Source organism: Amblyraja radiata, chromosome 33 (genome assembly GCF_010909765.2).
Source record: "Amblyraja radiata isolate CabotCenter1 chromosome 33, sAmbRad1.1.pri, whole genome shotgun sequence".
Lineage (NCBI taxonomy): Eukaryota > Metazoa > Chordata > Chondrichthyes > Rajiformes > Rajidae > Amblyraja > Amblyraja radiata.
In genome coordinates, this window is record NC_045988.1 from 5,565,246 (window position 1) to 5,585,761 (window position 20,516).

General features: G+C 43.6%; 1 protein-coding gene across 8 annotated transcripts in view; it reads right to left on the reverse strand.

The window, feature by feature from the left end:
* Positions 1–5,995: 5,995 nt before the first annotated feature.
* LOC116991281 (integumentary mucin A.1-like) overlaps positions 5,996–20,516 on the reverse strand; it is a 75,169-nt gene continuing 60,648 nt past the window's right edge. For 4 of the 8 annotated variants that reach the window (XM_033049793.1, XM_033049774.1, XM_033049771.1 and 1 more), the window contains 2 exons: positions 15,397–15,402; positions 5,996–6,722 (listed from right to left, as the gene is read on the reverse strand). In XM_033049793.1, the coding sequence (XP_032905684.1) occupies positions 6,559–6,722; positions 15,397–15,402 (170 nt within the window). In that variant the 3' untranslated portion in view covers positions 5,996–6,558. Of the gene's footprint in view, positions 6,732–15,396; positions 15,403–20,516 lie in introns of all 8 variants that reach the window. The other 4 variants (XM_033049763.1, XM_033049767.1, XM_033049797.1 and 1 more) reach the window with 2 other exon arrangements.

Sequence of the window (20,516 nt, forward strand, 5' to 3'; positions counted from 1 at the left end):
TCCGGCAGCCATGTTGGGTGGGTCGGGTCCGGCGGCGATGCCGGGTGGGTCGGGTCCGGCGGCCATGTTGGGTGGGTCGGGTCCGGCGGCCATGTTGGGTGGGTCGGGTCCGGCGGCGATGTCGGAGGAATCGGCGAGGGGGAGAAAGTCCGAGTTACCGTAGAAGCTGCGAGGCTGGGCGTCATCGGTCGGCAGGTGAGGGTCGGCGGCGGCATCGATGTGGAGGTCGGTGAAGGCGGCGTCCCGGTGAGTATGGAAGTCGCTCCTAGTGGCCAAGATGGCGGGTGTCGCGGGACTCGGGCAGGCGATGCGATGCGGGCCAGAGTTGGGGCCCGGAGCCTGCGGGCGGTCGAGTCGCGGAGTGTAGGCGAAGAGTGTTTTGTTTGAAGATAGGTGTGAACACTACTGAGTCTAACAGGAATGAACGTGTAGGAAGGAACTGCAGATGTTGAATTAAACCGAAGATTGAAGAAGGGTCTCGACACGAAACGTCACCCATTCCTTCTCTCCAAAGAAGCTGCCTGTCCCGCTAAGTTACTCCAGCATTCTGTGCCTCCACATGAATGTGTATTGGTTGAGAATGTCTGAAGAGTTTTTGCATAGTTTGTTTCCACTTTTATTCTGAATAAAGTGTATTTTGGGGGGGGAAAGGAGTGTTGGTATTCATGTGTGTATATATTTATATTATGGTATATGGACACACTGATCTGTTTTGTAGTAAATGCCTACTATGTTCTGCGTGCTGAAGCAAAGCAAGAATTTCATTGTCCTATACAGGGACACATGACAATAAACTCACTTGAACTTGAGAGGAAGAATTTGGTGCTTTTGTTCTGTGGTAGATGTGATTGTTTAGCTAACCATGAGCTACGCCCTGTCATGCAATATTACGCCCTATCATGCAATGTGGTGCTGCTGCAAGTAAGAATTTCATTGTTCTATCTGGGACACATGACAATAAATCACTCTTCACTCTTGGTGTTTTATTGTCATAGAATGTCATAGAATCTTCGAGTCCATTGAATCATATAGCACAGAAACAGGCCCTTTGGCCCAGCTTGCCCATGCCGACCATTGTGCCCCATCTACACCAGTCCTACCTGCCTGCGTTTGACCCATTTCCCTCCAAACCTTTCCTCTCCATGTACCTGTCCAAATTTCTTACTAAATGTTGTTACAGTTTCTGCTTTACAACCGAGCCACGGTGAAATTCCTTTTTTGCATACAGTTCAGTAACAATCTAACTAAACATTAGGCACAATCATATTTAAGTGTGTAAAAAAAAGTAGATGACACTGAGGCAGTGTACAAAAGTCGCCTTGTTTTCAGCGGCATCTTTTACCCTTCAAGTTCAGAATTGTTAAACTTGGCCATAAAGGCCGGTTGTCCTGTGGTGGCACTTGGTTGGAGTTGGAGCATTTGTAGTGCCGGAGTGCCGGAGAGAACACGTGCAAACTCCACACAGACAGCATTGGAGGTTGGAATTGACCCTGTGCTGCCCAGCTGACCCTGTGCTGACCCTGGTGCTGACCGATCCACACCAGGACAGCGGCCAGATGTCATTTGGGGTGACGTTAATGGCCCGTGAGTCAAGCCTGTGGAATTGAGAGGGGTGATCTGTTGAATCTCAATGTACATCCAATGCAGGCAAAATGGGAACATACCCAAAAACATTAGCTAATAGGTTGTGTAAGAAGGAACTGCAGATGATGGTTTACACCGTAGATACAAAATGCTGGAGTAACTCAGTGGGTCAGGCAGCCTCTCTGAAGAAAAGGAATAAATCTGATGTAAGGTCTCGATGAAGGGAGAAGGGTCCTTTTCTCCAGAGATGCTGCCTGACCCGCTGAGTTACTCCAGCATTTTGTGCCGAGCTGATAGATTGTGTTTGGTTTCAATGAAATGAAGGAAGGAGTGTTGCGTCAGCCACATTCGGCAGTCCTTGCGTAAGAGTCAATTATACTCGTCCTGAGCCTGCTGCGTAGCGTTTGTACTGGGAGATCCAGTGTGACACTTGGGAATGCTGGTCATCAAAACACTGGTGCAGTGGTAGAGTTGCTGCCACACAGCACCAGAGACCCGGGTTCGATCCTGGTCACCGGTGCTTTCTGTATTGAGCGTTGTACGTCTGAAGAAGGGTCTCGATCAGAAAGTCGCCCATTCCTTCACTCTAGAGATGCTGCCTGTCCCGCTGAGTTACTCCAGCGTTTTGTATCTTGTGACTGAGTTGTGTTCATTTCGGATTCAAACCGCGCTTAATGGAGAAAAAATGTTTAAGGTGCTGTAATCCTTTGCTTGGACAGTAAACTGCAGGCACATACTGCAAGAACGAGGTGGTGTCAAGTGCAGGATTGTTGTCACTGTGACCTTGCCTTCAGGAAAAAGGTAATTTATAGTTTTGTAAACATTTGCAGTCTTGGGCTGCCTCGGTAAAACAGTGCTCTGGTGTGTATTTACCCGATGGCCCATTGCCAATGGATCTTCTGCACCTACAAATACACTGTGGTGTCATTGGAAGCCCTGCTCTAAAATGCTCACAAAGTATCAGATGCCCATATCGCTCTACATCAGAACATTTCAGATGTCCTGACACTAATTATTCATAATTACACTAAAACACAGCTTTGCCCAACCAAACATTGCCCTTTGGCCCAACTTGTCCATTCCCCATCCAGGCTAATCCCATTTGCCTGCATTTGTCCATTCCTCTCTAAACCTTCCCTATCCATGTACCTGTCTAAATGTCTTCAAGAGAGAGCTAGATAGGGCTCTTAAAAATAGCGGAGTCAGGGGATATGGGGAGAAGGCAGGAACGGGGGACTGATTGGGGATGATCTGCCATGATCACATTGAATGGTGGTGCTGGCTCGAAGGGCCAAATAGCCTACACCTGCACCTATTGTCTATTGTCTTTTAAATGTTGTTATTGTACCCATCTCAACTACTTCTGCGCGCAGCTCGTTCCACATACTCACACCCGCACTTTTAAGAAGTTGTCCCTCGGTTTCCTGTTAAATCTTGCCCCCTTACCTTCTCATCAGCTAGAGTGTAGTCCTGACCGCTCATCTTCCTGACTGGAGACCTTTGAACTGTCTTTAATTGGACTTTATCAGCAGTGCCGGATTTAGATGAAGAGAGGCCCTAAGCTGTTCCACTTGTGAGGCCCCCAGCGACCGGACAGCCATGGCGGCCAAATCTCCCACAATTCAAAGCGAGAGAGAAAGTGCCCAGCGTCGACCAGTTGCCGTTGCAGTGCGCATGCGCAGGGCGGCCGATGATGCGCTGGCCGTGGTTGTGCGCATGTGCAAGGCGCTTATATTTTGGAAATGTACACTCCGTTTTTTTCAATTTTTTCGGGGGGCCCCCTAGAAAGTGGGGGCCCTAAGCTATAGCTTGTTTAGCTTATACGTAAATCCGGCACTTTTTATCAGACTTGTGACAATTATAAACTAAACTGATCTAAACCAAGCTGAACTAAGCTAGTTGTCCGTAGACACAAAAAGCTGGAGTAACTCCCCACAGCTCTCAATTCCCTGATGCTTACTATTTGAATATTCTGCTGCTTCATATATGAATATTCCAAATGACCATCACCCTGTTTGTGGTGCGCACTCTTCCCTTGTTAATAGCTCCCAGTAGCTAGACAAATACAGCTTGAGTCACAGTGTGGTCCATCAAGAGCTGCTTCCTGAGATCCTGGCAAAGAGTGCTAGGCATGAGAGGTGTAGAGGAATATGGGCCAAACCTGGGTAAACCTGGAGACTCCCTCTTCTCCCATCTCCCATCGGGTAAAAGGTATACCTCCAGATTCAGGGACAGTTTCTTCCCAGCTGCTATCAGACAACTGAACCATCCTTCTGCAACTAGAGAGCAGTCCTGAACTACTATCTACTACATTTGGAGACCCTTGGGCTATCTTTAATGACTTTATCTTGCACTAAACGTTATTCCCTTTTCATGTGTCTGTACACTGAATGGCTCGGTTGTAATCATGTATTGTCTTTCCACTGACTGGTTAGCACGCAACGAAAGCAAAAGCTTTTCACTGTACCTCGGTACCCGTGACAATAAACTAAACTAAATTAAACTAAGCTTAGATGGGGCATCTTGGTTGGCATGGAGGTGTCGGGCCAAAGGACCTGCTTCCATGCTGTATCTCTCAACTAAACTAAGACAGACACAAAGAGCTGGAGTAACTTAAGGGGTCTGGCAGCATCTCTGGAGGACATGAGTAGGTAATGATTCAGATCAGGACCGTTCTTAAAACAAAGCGAAAACTATGTGCTGAAATTGGAAAATATTCCCGATTCAGAGTCACTTAAGAGGCCACGTGCCGACAATAAGCAATATCATTGACAAAGTTGTAGACTTTCAAAAGTTCAATTTTTTTATTATTAAAGAATTCAACAATCATTTATAAATCACTTCATTGCATTGATAAACTGTGTAATATATGCCTTATAGTAGATATCCACCGTGGCTTTATCTTAAAGGACAATATAACCTATATATTCTTCAGGCTGCAAACCTGTTTCTGCAAATCTTCATTACATGGTCTTTGTCTTAAAAGATTTTTGCCTTTGGTATCATGCTAAGATTGTCTAGAATTGTGCAATGTCCTGCATTAACAAAGTCAACAAAGTTCATTATGACACAAAAAGAAAAACAAAGAACCAGAAACCATAGCATTCAATAAAAGTTGCCATTTCGGATGAACCATGCTGCTTGTGAATATGAACCAGTGCACTTTCGAGACAGGGGGCAAAGCGAAGGGTATATTTGTGCTGAATAAATTCACTGAGGTTAGATTGGATGCAAACCAACTAACATGATTACAGAGTGGTTCAGCAAATGATTATTCCAAAAGTCAGAAAGTGTGAATATTGTCATTATGAATTAGCAAACAGAGGAATTCATATGGTAAATTTCATTAATTCCGTAAATTCCATTTTTTTGTTGTTGTTTTTTTTGTTGTTGTGTGTTTTGATGTGGGGGAAGAGTGTACGGTGCGGGGGATACCGTCCTTCAGCCGCTTCCTGGTGAAGACGCGACTATTATTCGAGTCGCGTCCTCGCCCCCCCCCCCCCAAGCGGCCTACCTACTGGATTGACGTGGCCTTTCCTGCCGGGATCGACCAGAGCTCCAGCAGCGGCGGGACAGCGCTGTAACATCGCGGGGCTGGCGATGCCTTACCGGGGATCGCCGTCTGGAGCCCGGAGTGCTGGACCTGCGGCACCGACATCCTGGAGCTGCGGTTTGCGGGCTCCCAACGCGGGCGGCGCTGATGGACAACGCGGGGTCCTGCGACTCCGCCCGGCTCGGCCGCTGCAGACTCGGGGGCTGCGGACTCGGGGGCTGCGGACTCGGGAGCTGCGGACTCGGGGGGAGTGGCGGGAGGCGGCTGACCAGGAGGTCCGGGCCGCTGAGGAGGAGGATGTTCACCGTCGGGGTTCGGCGTCGGCGTTCCACCAACCCGGCGTGAGGGCCTGAACATCGGGCCACCCGGGGCGGCGACTGCGGGTGCTAGGAAGGCCTCGACCACGAGTGTACATCTGGGAAGAACGGAGGGGAGGCTGGCTGGACTATGGTGCCTTCCTCACCTTGGTGCCACTGTGTTATGTTGTGTCGTGGACTTTCAGTGTTTGTGCTTTTTTTTAAATTCTATTTTATTTTTAATATGTTTTATTATTTATTATTATTTCTTTATTTTTATTTTTATGATACTGCCTGTAAGGGAAATTCATTTCGTTGTCTCTAACTGAGACAATGACAATAAATTTGAATACAATACAATACAATACAATACAATACAATTAAAAAGATATTTTAGAATTTCTTAACATTTATGAAATTATTTAGTGAAGTTTAGGTTATTGACCTATTATTCCAGTAGATACTTGCTCTACCTCTCAGAATGGAATAGATATTTTAAAGTAACATGAGCCATAGAGATGTTTTTATTTTAAAAGTGGAGGGATAAGGATGATGAGGATTATTTTGGATTTATTATTACCACGGGTGGTTTGTTGGTCACGCAACCTCGTGTACAGCACCTGGAAAAGATCGACATTTTCCACAGATAATCAACAATGCAGAAGGCTATCTGATTTTGCCTCCGTGCTGAAGAGGTTGAATATACAGTTTATGATAACATGGGGCTCCTGCTATAGAAACGACAGAGAAAGTATAATGGATGAGGTAATCAAATTGCATGAACACGCCAATTCGATCAAACTCACTGAATGAGTGAATATTAAGGAAAGACCGGAGGTGGCTGCATTTATGACATATATCTGGTATTCTAAAGGGGTTTCTGAATGGGAATAGAGTTGCAAAGAGCAACAAGGATAGGAATGCTGTCCCCTGTATTTATTTGTGCTGGGTTCAGTTTGGGACCCGAGACAGTGGGAGTGGGACGATAAAGTGAAGTTTCTATCATTGAGGAAATACAAGTTCAGATAAGACACAGTTTGATGCTGTACCGTGAGAGGAAAGCCCGGAGGTTGTTGGAAAAGTGTTTTTGGAATAGGTTGGTTGAGAGGCAGCTTCTTCTTCCGTTTATAACCCTGGCACAGTGACGAGGAGCAGGAGCATACAGACAAACGCTAGCAGTGGCTTGGAGTTAATGCCTGGTGCAGAGTTTGGAGTCGTGACTGTTGTTGTCCTGGTGGTGATGGTTGTCGTACTCATGTACATGGTGGTGCTCATGGGTTTAGTCGTGTTGGCATACACTGTGAAAGACAAAGCGATTCATTACATGATGAGTTTTTTTAGTTTGAATACATTTCAAATATAGCATTGTCCTATATTATATATTATCAATGTGTATTGAATTTACAGCCTAACAGGCTGCTGCATGAATGATTCCAGGAATGAGTGGGTTCGCATATGATGAGCGTTTGACAGCACTGGGCCTCTACTAGCTGGAGTTTCGAAGGGCGAAGTGGGACATTGAAACTTACAGAATAATGAAAGGCATAGATAGAGTGGATGTGGAAAGGATGTTTCTACTGGTGGGAGAGTCTAGGACCAGAAGTTGTAACCTCAGAATTAAAGGGTACTCTTTTAGAAAGGACGTGAGGAACTTCTTTAGTCAGAGGGTAGTTAATTTGTGGAACTCATTGCCACATAGGGTTGTGGAGGCCAAGTCATTGGATATTTTGAAGGCAGAGATAGACAAATTCTTGATTAGAACGGGGTCAAGGGTTATGGGGAGAATGCAGGAAATGGGATTAGGAGGCAGAGATCAGCCATGATTGAATGGCGGAGTAGACTCGATGGGCCGAATGGCCTAATTCTACCCCTACAACTTGTGAACTTGCAGGTAAGAATTTCATTTTTTCGTTTGTCAATATATATGACAATTAAACACTCTCCATCCATTATGTAATGTTTACATAATTCTTACCTGTTTGGGTAAGTTTTGCAGTTCAATAATATTAGAAACTTGCGAAGGAAGGGCAGATGCTGGTTTAAATTAAAGGTGGGCACTGGAGAAACTCAGCGGGACAGGCAGCATCTCTGGAGAGAAGGAATGGGTGATGTTTCGGGTCCAGATCCCGTTGGAGGTGGCGAAAGTGTTGGAGGATTATATGCTGTCTTTATTTGCCATGAATAATTGAAAGAATGAAAAATTGAGTATCCGCTGCTCCAGGTGTCAACTCATGTACAGTGGCGAGACCATCATTTCGCTGAACACCTCCGCTCAGTCCGCCTTAACCTACCTAATCTCCCAGTTGCTCAGCACTTTAACTCCCCCTCCCATTCCCAATCTGACCTTTCGATCCTGGGTCTTTATTGTCAGAGTGAGGATCAGCATATATTGGAGGAACAGCACCTCATATTTTGCTTGGGTAGCTTACACTAGGTATGAACATTGACTTCTCTAACTTCAAATCGCCCTTGCTTTCCCTTCAAAGTTATCCCACCAGTCTTACTACATTCTCTCTGTCCCGCCCACTCCCCTAGCATATTGTGTCTAGTTTCAGTGTAAACCAGCATCTGCAGTTCCTTCCTACACAAGAAAAGTCATGCTTTGGCTTGAAGCTGCTTGCATTACCTGTGAATTTACCTGTTGTGGTAGGCGGAGTGGTGGTCATAGGCATCACTGTGTGGAAAGACATCACATTGTTACATAATCATTTTACTTTGAATACGTTTGAAACATAAAGGGCCTGTCACTCTTGCATGCGATTGCATGCGTCTGGCGCGACCGAACGTGGTCGCTTGAGGCGTACGGGTCGCGCGGGGCCGGTCCCACTTCCAAGCGCGGAGACCTATGGAGTTGTGCGGGGCTGGTGCCGACATCGCGCGGGGCTCCGAAAATCCCGTACTGACCGAACATTTCGCGCGCCAACGGCCTGTCGGCCCGCAGGCACATTGAGGGTGTACGCAGCATCTTGACGCCGTTTGCAGCGTCTTGACGGCGTACGCCTAGCGCGTGGCGTTGTGCGATGACGTCACCGCCCGGCGTGGTGTTGCGTGATGATATCACCGCCCGACGCCGTGCGACGTCCAAATTCAGTCGGCTCGCCTCCTGCCCAGCTGATTGGTAAGTATGACGCAAATTACGTCACGCGCGAACTTAGTGCGTACTTTGCACGTACTTAGCGCTTACTTACCGCGAACTTAGCGCGAACTCCGCTTCTGTTTGGGACAGGCCCTTAACTTTGTCTTTATGGAGCACAACAATATAAACACAATACTCAGCCCAACATTAGTGTCTCTCAATTCCCCATCGACAAAAGTGTTCATTTTCTTTTCGCTAGGTTTTAATTCAGTTTGTGAATGAACATTTGTGCTGCTTGTTGAACTTGAAATCCCTTCCAGGTGAAACAATGATTTCACTTTGTTACACTGATCCTCGATGTCTTTGTTCACAGAGACTAAAGGTGGCTTCTGAGAACACTGCTAAGGAAACCTAGATGGTGTAGTGCCCGTAACATGTTTGTGGCAGCAGGAGTCAGTACTTTAGAAGCTATCCTAAGAAATCATATGTATAAATTCATCTGCAGGATAAATGACTCTGAAAATGTAATTATTGTGGCCTTGTCAAACATAAGGTTAAGCACTACATGCTATGAAATCCAGCTGTGGAGACATTGGTATCGTTGTCTCGTTGTAGGACGCTGATATTTCTTTTTATTCTGGATTTTAAATCATGTATTGTGTTTTTTGTATATAATTAATGATGCTCTTAAGTAATTTACTAATGTATTTTATGGTGTTTTTATATGCAATGTATTTTATGTAATGTCATCTCTTGTCTGGACCTTGAGTCTGAAATAAAAGCTTAATAATAATATATTCCAATTATTATCAGCAATAACGCTAATCATGCACCTGGTATCTTGATTGTCAAAAGGTCTTGGTGAGTGACAGAAGGTGGCGCAGCGGTAGATTTGCCGCCTTACAGCGCCAGAGGACCGGGTTCGATCCTGACTACGGGTGCTGTCTGTACGGAGTTTGTACGTTCTCCCTGTGACCACATGGGTTTTCTTTGGGAGCTCCGGTTTCCTCCCACACTCCAGACACATACAGGTTTGTAGGTTAATTGGATTTGTTTTTGTTTTAAAAAGGGTAAATTGCCCCTAGTGTGTAGGATAGTGTAAGCTGGGATGATCGCTGGGCCGAAGGGCCTGTTTCCATGCTGTATCTTTCGATCAATGAATAAATCAATCATCGTGTGCTCCATATAAAGGAACCTTCAGCAAAACACAACATGGCAGAGGGACTCGGTGGGTCAGGTAACATCTGTGGAGGAAATGGACAGGTGAATGTTGATGTTGGGGCCCTTCATCAGGTTGAAAGAAAAAGCGTTGTATCTCTGAACTGCGTGACGTGGGACAGGAAAGGAAATGCATTTACTGCCTGAATTTTTCTGCTAGGGCAGGAGAGAGGGAGAAAGCTGGTAATCTCTATAATCTTATAATCCCTTAAATAAACATAAGCAAGTGCGGTTAAAATAACAATAACACATTGTTTATCATACGATAATGCTTAATTACTTGAGTGAAAATGAAAATAAATCCTACTTTGCATGAGGGTTATGTTCTTGACATAAGTTCCATTCATCATTTCAAGAAATACCCTGGACAAAGATAGAAACACATTAATGTTAAAAGTCCTTTCTCACAGTTGCATTAGTTTAGGCCTCACTGCTACAGAAAAGATGCCCTTAAACTGGATAGTGTAGATGTGAAGAGGATGTTTCCACTAGTGGGAGAGTCCAGGACCAGAGGTTATAGCCTTAGAATGATTGGACATGCTTTTAGAAAGATGAGGAGGAATTTCTTTCGTCAGAGGGTGGTGAATCTGTGGAATTCATTGCCACAGATGTCCGTGGAGGCCAAAGCTAATGGATATTTTTAAGGCAGAGATTGATAGATTCTTGATTAGTACGGGTGTCAGGGTTTATGGGGAGAAGGCAGGAGAATGGGGTTAGGAGGGGAAAATAGATCAGCCATGATTGAATGGTGGATTTGACTTGATGGGCGGAATGGCCTAATTCTGCTCCTATCATTTATGAATTTATGAAGCTGGAAAGAGTGCACAGAAGATTTATGAGGATTGCCAGGACCTATGTACCTGTCTAAAAGCTTCTTAAATGTCGCGATTGTACCTGCCTCAACTACCTCCTCCATTCGGCCCAAATTTGGCAAAGAGTCTGTTTCCACACTGTATGACTCTTGACACAATATGTCTCTATTCTGTCTGGTAGTTTGTTCTCGTATTCAATGTCTAACTTCTACACTTTTGCAGATATATTGATGAGGTTTCGTGCCTATCATTGGAGGTAGATTGCAGAAAAGCTTGTACGAACGTTACAGCTGCTGTGGGCTGAATATCCCAACTTGCTCTACATATTTCATATTTATGTACACATGGCTAGTTACTAACAAAGGCTAGTTACTGATCAGGGACATTCAGTGATTCAATGCATGTCAAGGGGAAACTACTTACTAGAATATAGAACACAATGCATAGAACAGTATAGCACACGAAGAGGCCCTTCGGCCCACTATGTCCCTACTGAATATGCCACATGAAGCTTATCTCCACTGCCTGCATGCGATCCATATCCCTTCCATGGACTCCATTTATATGCCAGCAGCATTATCACAAACAAGTCAAACTCTGTCCACTCCCTCTTCTCCCCTCTCCCATTGGGCAAAAAGTATAGAAGTGTGAAAATGCACACTTCCAGATTCAGGGACAGTTTCTTCCCAGCTGTTAACAGGCAACTGAATCAGTCTGTCACAACTAGAGAGCAGTCCTGAAATACTATCTACCTCATTGGTGACCCTCGGACTATCTTTGATCAGACTTTACTGGCATTCCCTAGCACTAAACATTATTCCCTTATCTTATACACCGCAAATGGCTTGATTTTAATCTAGTATTGTCTTTCCGCTGACTGGTTAGCATGCACTGAAATATTTTCACTTCTCTTCGCAACGGTACAATTGCTGCCTTACAGCACCAGAGACCTGGGTTTGATACTGACAATGGGTGCTGTCTGTACGGAGTTTGTCCATTCTCCCCGTGACCTCGTGGGTTTTCTCCGAGATCTCTGGTTTTCTCCCGCACTCCAAAGATGTACAGGTTTGTAGGTTAATTGGTTTGGTATAAGTGTAAATTGTCCCTAGTCAGCATTGGGTAGTGCGGGGATCGCTGGTTGGGCCTGTTTCCGCGCTGTATCTCTAAAACTAAACTCAACTAAACTCAATGCCTCTATTGTATTTGACTCTACCACCGCCCCTGGACGTTACGTTCTGGGATCTGAGAACATTTCATGGGAAGATGACATTAGACAATACCTGATCTCAACTGTATCGGAAGCGCCGATGTGTGCAGGTGAAGTCCATTGTTCAGTTGCAATCATGTTCCTCACCCCCTTGACTCCATCACAAGGTACTGCATTGTTTTGCCACATCCCCACGGCCGATCCGTTGAAGTAAGCGGACAGTGCAATCGTTGCGTTCTCTCCAAATCCCAAAGCCACGACTGGGAAAGTGAAAAGAAAAGTTAATATTTCCCACATGGGTGCAAGGCTGTGGAGTAGAGGCAGAATCGAGGGTCAAGGGAGCTTTATTGTCTTGGGCCCTGAAATGGAACAATGAAACGATGACATTTTGTCTTCCAGCAGCACAGCGGATATGTAAACATGATACTCTGTAATAACCAAACAAAACAACACAAGTTCAATGAATATATTACATACAGTACACACACACACACTAAACAAATAAACAACAATTGTGCAATGCACAGAGGAGCTCGTTTTTAGTTGTAGTTCAATAGCCTGATGGTTGTAGGGATGAAACTGCTCCAGAACCTGGATGTTACAAGAGGAATCGAATTCATAATTGGCTTTATAACAAGAGGAATCGAGTATAGGAGCAAAGAGGGCCTTCTGCAGTTGTACAGAGCCCTAGTGAGACCACACCTGGAGTATTGTGTGCAGTTTTGGTCCCCTAATTTGAGGAAGGACATTCTTGCTATTGAGGCAGTGCAGCGTAGGTTTACAAGGTTAATTCCTGGGATGGCGCGACTGTCATATGCTAAGAGAATGGAGCAGCTGGGCTTGTACACTCTGGAGTTTAGAAGGATGAGAGGGTATCTCATTGAAACATATAAGATTGTTAAGGGCTTGGACACGCTAGAGGCAGGAAACATATTCCCGATGTTGGGGGAGTCCAGAACCAGGGGCCACAGATTAAGAATAAGGAGCAAGCCATTTAGAACGGAGATGAGGAAACACATTTTCTCACAGAGAGTGGTGAGTCTGTGGAATTCTCTGCCTCAGAGGGCGGTGGAGGCAGGTTCTCTGGATGCTTTCAAGAGAGAGCTAGATAGGGCTCTTAAAAATAGCGGAGTCAGGGGATACGGTGGGAAGGCAGGAACGGGGTAGTGATTGGGGATGATCAGCCATGATCACATCGAAGGCACGAATGGCCTGCTCCTGCACCTATTGTCTATTGTCTAATGTTACAGGTTTCAAGCTCCAATACCTTCGTCTCTATATCGAAGATGAAAATACTGTCTATCTTCACCAGCCTTGTTCAACCTGTCACTATCCCATACACTATGGACAATTTACAATGTTTTTAATCGAAGTTGATTAAGCTGCAAACATGCACATCTTTGGAGTGTGGGTGGAAACTGGAGATCCTGGAGAAAACCCACGCAGGTCATGGGGAGATCGTGCTAATTTAGTACATTTGGAAACATTTAGACAGGTACATGGATAGGACAGGTTTGGAGGGATCTGGACCAAATGCAGGCAGGTGGGACATGTTGGGCCAAAGGACCTATTTCCACGCTGTATGACTATGACTCTAAATTAAAATAGATAGTTGATTTATAATAATAATAATTATAATAAACTTTATTACGGACTCGAGGTCCAGACAAGGGGCAACATTACATTAAAAAAAAGCATTGCATATTAAAAAAATATCATAAAGTACATATAAAATCTTAGTATATCACTTATAAAAGCATCATAAATTATATATTTTTAAAATTTTAATATTAGTTCAGATACAGTATTGCATGAAGAGCGAACAGCATTTTGAAGACTGCCACTTATACTTTCCAACAGGTAACAAGGTAAAAAGTCTGAAGTAGGATGTCGGCCCGAAACGTCACTCATTCCTTCTCTCCCGAGATGCTGCCTGTCCTGCTGAGTTACTCCAGCATTTTGTGTCTATCCGAGGTAAAGTGTGAATTAGGGATATCCCTGAACCTCTTTTAAACTTCCAGCTCCCCGCCTTGGCTTTGAACACTTTTTCTTGAATATTTGTACCCTCTCCGCTTCCGATATTCCTCTCCAATCTATCAGCTGTGCTATAAACATTCCTTCTCTGTTTTCTGTATAAATAACCTGTTTAGTTTCCACATTGAACATCGACCCAGGAAAGCCTCAGTCAAGTTTAGGTTAGTTTAAGATAGACACAAAATGCTGGAGTAGCTCAGCGGGTCAGACAGCATCTCTGGCGGGAAGGAATGAGTGACGTTTGGGGTCGAGCCCCCTCTGCACATTTTAGTTTAGTTTATTATCGTTACTCCAGCACTTTGAACCCACTGTCATTCCTTTCCCAACACCATTTTCCTGCACTAGCCCTATGTCCTCCAATTCCCTCAACATCCAGCAATGAATTCTCGTTGCCAACTTAGCCAAAACAGAGACCGAGCATTGGGAAACTTCCCTGAGTAAATCTGAGTCAAGGAAGACAAAGAATATGTAATGGTTATAAACACATGACCATAAACTAAACTAAACTAAATTCTGTTCCTATTCCGAGTTCCTCTCCAACCTGAAGGAATGCCCTTAGGTAGACAATGAAAGCACCTGGATTCTAGCTCATGGCAGAAGGGTCTCTGCCCAAAGATAGACACAAAATGCTGGAGTAACTCACAAGATGGAACTGGATCATTCGTGATCACCAGGACTGTGGTGCTCCATCATGCCAAGTGTTTCAACAACACTCTTTAGAAAGAGAAAGGATGTAGAAACAAGGAACTGCAGGTGCTGGTTTACACAAAAGGACACAAAGTGCTGGAGTATCTCAGAAGGTCAGGCAAATTTCAAATGGGAGAGAATTTTATCTCACGGATAAAACTATTATATGACAGGCCCACTGCTAGAATATTAACTAACAACATATTGTCCCCGAACTTTTAATTATCAAGGGGAAATAGACAGGGATGTTCACTATCACCGCTGCTATTTGCTCTTGTAATAGAACCTTTAGCTGAAAGCTTTAGAACACATCCGAATATCCATGGTTATAATACAAAATACTCAAATAATAAAATATCATTATACGCAGATGATGTACTACTATACATCACAAAATCTCAAGTCAGTATACAAAATATATTAAACCTAATAGAGGAATTCGGATCCTTTTCAGGATATAGAATAAATTGGAATAAAAGCGAAATTATGACGATAAAACCCCGAGACTCAACACACCTTTTAAAATTCCCTTTTAAAATTGCTACAGAAAACTTTAAATATTTGGGAATTGAAATTACTAGAAAATATAAAGCTTTATTAACGCAAACTACATGCCCCTACTTAATAAATTAAACACCCTGATTAAATTTTGGAAAACTCTTCCGATGTCTTTAATAGGCTGAATAAATGCTATAAAAATGATCTTTCTACCACAAATTTTATATCTATTTCAATCATTACCAATATACCTACCAAAACAGTTTAAAAAAAAACTGGATTCAGATATCACAAACTTTATATGGGACTATAAATCCCATAGAATTCAAAGAAGACATCTGTGTAAACCTAAAGAATTTGGTGGATTAACACTCCCTAATATTTTGTATTATTATTGGGCAGTAAATGTCAAAAAATGTGATTCACCTGTTGGACAACTCTGCCCAGCAGGTGGATTGGATAGTAATGGAGAGAGAGGATTGCTCCCCTTTTAATATAGGAGCGATTCTTCTCTCACCAATAATACAAAATACAATAAAAATCCAATTATTCATAGTAAAATTAGAATTTGGAAACAAATAAAATTAACCTTAAAATTAAGAAACCTATCGCTTCTTTCTCCAATAGTTAATAATCCGTCGTTTAAACCATCTATTATAGATAAATCATTTACATACTGGGAAAGAATTGGAAATAAAACGTTTGGAGACATGTACGAAAATGGAAATGTTTTATCATTCCAACAACTACAACTTAAATACAGTTTGAGAAATAATCAATATTTTAAATATTTTCAAATCTGTGACTATTTGAAAAAATATACACAAGAATATCATAATTTGTCTCCAGACTTATTAGACGAAGCAATGAATATAGAGGCGGAATCAACTAATTTAATATCGTACTTTTATAATACCATCCTAAATATAGAAATACCATCATCCGATAGAATTAGAAGAGATTGGGAACAAGAACTAGCTATAAAAATTTCGAAAGAGAGGTGGGATAAACACTTGCTATATGTGCACAAATGCTCGATCAATGTAAGACATATTCTAATCCAATTTAAAACTTTACAAAGATTATATTACTCAAAAACTAAAATAAGTAAACTTTTTCCAAATGTCTCACCCATCTGTGATAAAAGTCTATCTCAAGAAGCAACTATAGCACACTCCTTTGTTTTTTGTATAAAAATCCAGAAATTTTGGAATGAAATCTGACATCTTTACAAAATTATTTAAAATAAAACTGAAACCGAACGCAGAATTAATTATTTTTGGAACAATGGAAGCCAGCTTTGAGCTGACTTCGTTCCATAAGAGCTTTCTTAATTACGGCTTAATAACGGCAAAAAAACTTATACTTAAATTTTGGATAAACGCTCCCACACCAACGATAAAAATGTGGATTTCAAATATGTCCGAAATGTTACACCTGGAAGACATGAGATTCCTCCTAGCAGGCAAAGCAGACCATTTCCAAAAGATTTGCTCTCCATTTGTCGACTTATTACAAGTATAGGGTGCAACCTAGCTTTGAAAATAAACGGTTTCAGGATCTGGTGAGGGGTGTGCAAAGATACGAAGTAGGTATATCCCTTTTATCTTATTTTACTTTCTTATATCTTTCGTTCTCTATTTTTCTCTATTCTTTTTTTTTTTTTTCTTTGATGCTTATTATTTTTTTTTAAATTTATCTCTTCTTCAGGTTTTACGTTTCTACGGGTCTCTCTCGATCACTCTTTCACGCACTTACTATCCTATCTAACTCTCTCTACGTTCCTTATTTTTAAGGTTTAAAATAAGAAGTGGTACAGGAAACGTATTATGTTATTCTTGGCATATCGCTGTAATGTACATTACTTCTAATAAATAAAATATAAAAAAAAATAAAATAAAAAAAAGAAGGTCAGGCAGCATCCCTGGAGAACATGGCCAAGTAACGGTTCGGCTCGAGACCCTTCTTCAGAGTGAGAGTCAGGGGAGAGAGAACCGAGAGGGATCTCCATTTATCCATCCCCATATGTTCAAGCTGTTTTTTCAAACCTGCTGCGCCTCAGCTTCCAAACATTAATAAAGCTTCATGGAAAAACAACGTGGGTTTGCAACCAAACCCAAAACACTCCCAACAACCTTTCACGATCTTTAACGGAAACTCTACTGACTAATATAATTTAAAACCAATTCTGTAAACTTAAAGCTAAAGGCTGTATAAAAGAACAGGTTGCGCCCGTGATGAGATTGAACATTGACTTCCCAGTGTAGTTTGTTTTTGCCATGTAGTACGTTGTACTGATATTAAGATTGAAGCCACCTCCTATCGTTGCATTAGCTATCACGCATGGCTGATGGGAATGGGAAAAGGGAAATTGCCAAGGCTGGGAATAGGTTGGTGCATATTGAAGAAATAAGCCCAGAAGAAGCACAAGTAGAATTGAAGCCATTTCTTTGCGCTGGGAGCACCCACGTAGCGAGACGACGCGATAGTAGTTTTAGTTCTGAGAGTCCTGTGCAATTTAAAGGGAGTCCAGGTTGTACCCCTCCCAAGAATATTCAAATTTGAGGACATTTGAATATTAACGCCACTTGCTGAGTGCATTTCTTGGTTCTTCTGCTTCTTTCCCTCCCCCTTTGGTTCCTGGTTGCCTACTTCATCTTGCCTATGGCATGCACAGCCTTAAGTTGCAAATCAACTTGTTGTGTTTGATATTTTGTTTGTGCACGCTCAATTGTTTTCATTCGTCGAAACAGGGTGGATCACATGAAAGTTGCAATCTTCCACCCCTTTCCAGGTTGCTGATTTCATTGTGAACCTGGTTATGAGGACAATTTGTGACGATGAGCTGAGGTCAGAAGAGGTCAGTAGGTTCTCCAGTTTGGATTGTCCACTGCACTCATTGGAAATTCAAGAGTGTTTTATTGTCATATGTCCCAGATAGAACAATGAAACTCTTACTTGCGGCAACACAACAGAATATGTAAACATGGTACACTGTAAACAATATAATCAAGGAGAGAAAAAAGTTCAGTGTGTGTGTATATACACATACTCACATATGAGCCCCCAGCAGGCCACAGAAATGCTTCAAGGACAACATCAAGAACAGTCTGAGGAAATTGCACATCACATCAAGCATCTGGAAACGCGTGGCACTGGACAGGTGCTCCTGGAGGAAATCCGTGCAGGAAGGAGCTGCACGTCACGGATCAGCACCGTAAGGAGAGAGAGAAGGGAGCTCGACGACTACCAACCACCGCCAGTCTCCACGGCCCACGTTGCACCAAGGTGTGTGGATCACGGATCGGCCTCTAAAGACATCCGCAGACCCACAAGTAGATGACCCTTTGGAGAGGACAGTCATACTCGTTTTGAGTGACTGTCCTCTACATATATGATGGCTCGCATATACACATATATACAGATCATATATATTTATACACACGCACGCACACATGCGTACACATAAATAACAAACTATAATAGTGCAATAATAACCATAATAAAGGAATAACAATTCTGAAATCTAAGGAGCTGGAATGTGAACACTGCTCTCAAAATGTGCAAAATGTTGTTGGTGCAGTCTGCAACAAACTCTGAGGGAGGAGAGGCAACAGGTCCCTGCTCTCATTGCTGATTGAGAAGCATAGTAACAGACTGGTGATAATTGCTTGCCATCGCGGAGCTGGCCGACTTTGGAGCGGGGAGAGCTGTGGTGGCGCGCGGCTGCAACCCGACTTCGAAGCTTCGGAGACTGCGGCCGCAGGCCCGGTGGACAGGAACATCGGGACCTCGCAGGTCCCTGGTGCGAGACCGCTTTTCGGAGCTCCCGCAACAGCAGCTTCTCCCGCCGGAATCGCGGGGTTTAAATAACTCGGAGCGGGGCCTAACATAGCCCAGCGCGGCTTAAACGGCCGCGGGAGTTACCATCGCCTGCCGGGGGCTTTAATATCGTGAGCCCCAATCGCCTCAACGCTGCAGTTGGACTGCTGGACCGCGGGAGAAGAACAAAGGGAAGAGATAAGGTGGATGGATGTTTGTGTAAATTGTGTTAAGTGTGTGTCTTGGATTTTTTTGTAATGTCATGACTAGAAATGAAATTTTGTTCAAACCTTGTCTGTTTGAATGACAATAAAAGGCATTCTGGCATTCTATTCTATCGTTGCTCACTGGCAGGTCAGAGCCATTGAAATGGGTCAGACTGTTGGACTGTCTCTTCCCCCTGGTCTCCCTGGTTCCCTGCCAGTGTCCCCGTCCTCTACCTTCAGGGTCACAGGAGCCTCGGTTTCCGTGACCCCGTGGCCTCCTTCTCTGTGCCCTTCCCTCTCGATGGTACACTCTCATGGGACACAACCGACTCCAGTGCCCATCCCTCCACAACTAAAACATTGATCGGGCCGGATTGCTCTAAAACCTCACCAGCCAAACCTAGGAAAGGTTGGTTCTGTAAATGGGAGGTCTATCCTGGCCTTAAGGTCTTCTTCCTCTTTATCCCCTTTCATTCTTATCTCCTTTATTTGGACATCCGTGTTTCCGTTGAAGTAGGCTGCCTTGATGTCTGATTGTCTGTGGTCTGGGGAACATGTACACCTGATGTTGGTAATTCCCTACCATCACATTGTCAACAGGGATTTCTTCCTACATTCTCTTCTTTGATGATTTGTCCTGATGCTATAATCCATATAATTGAAAGTCTCATCTTGACCACTTCCTGTTTGCAATGTTGTTTGATATTAGAAAAAACGCTACCATATATGGCTGTGATTTTTATGGCCATCTTATTCAGAGTCCTCCGAGGTTCAGGCCCCGAGGATTGTTCCCATCGATGAAAATTGAAAGAGTAACGCGTATTTTCTTACTACGCGGGCTCTCGAATCAGCTAAAATTACCCAATTAAATTCTTGAACAAACTAGAGTATTCCGGCCAATCTATACCCAGTTTATCCAGGGCTCAGTACCTTCTCGAAGCTCCCCGTCCCAAACTTCAGGGATAGACTCAGATACTTACACACAGACACACCCTCTGCTAAGTACCGAGGGTCCAGCGCCTTGCTGCTTCGTGCACCTTTCAGTTCACGCTCCCGGCAACGATCCGGTCGAAGATGAGACCTGTCTCTTAATATTCCCACCTAATTCGGATACCAGGTCTAACCCTGGGCCACTCCTCACCTGATGAAGCGCGCTGGGCTCCCGTTAAAGGCAGCTGCAGTCTCCCCAACTACCACCTGTTTAGGCTAACCAAGGACTGGACCTTTAACCCAACCCCACCAGGGCCTCCAACCCAAAGGTGTGCTAACCACTCCACCGTCCTTGCTAGACTCTGTTCTAATGATATTGATTAGACACTTTCCCTAGCCCGCGAATGATCGATCCGCTCCAAATCACGAAGTGCCGAAAATCAATGCAAAAACCGTGGTAAATATTTATGCACCTAATTTTGATAATCCCCAATTTTTTAAGAAAATCCTGAATATAATCTCAGAGTCTAACTATCAAAACGTGATAATTGGGGGAGACTTTAATTGCGTTTTAGATCCGTACCTGGATACAT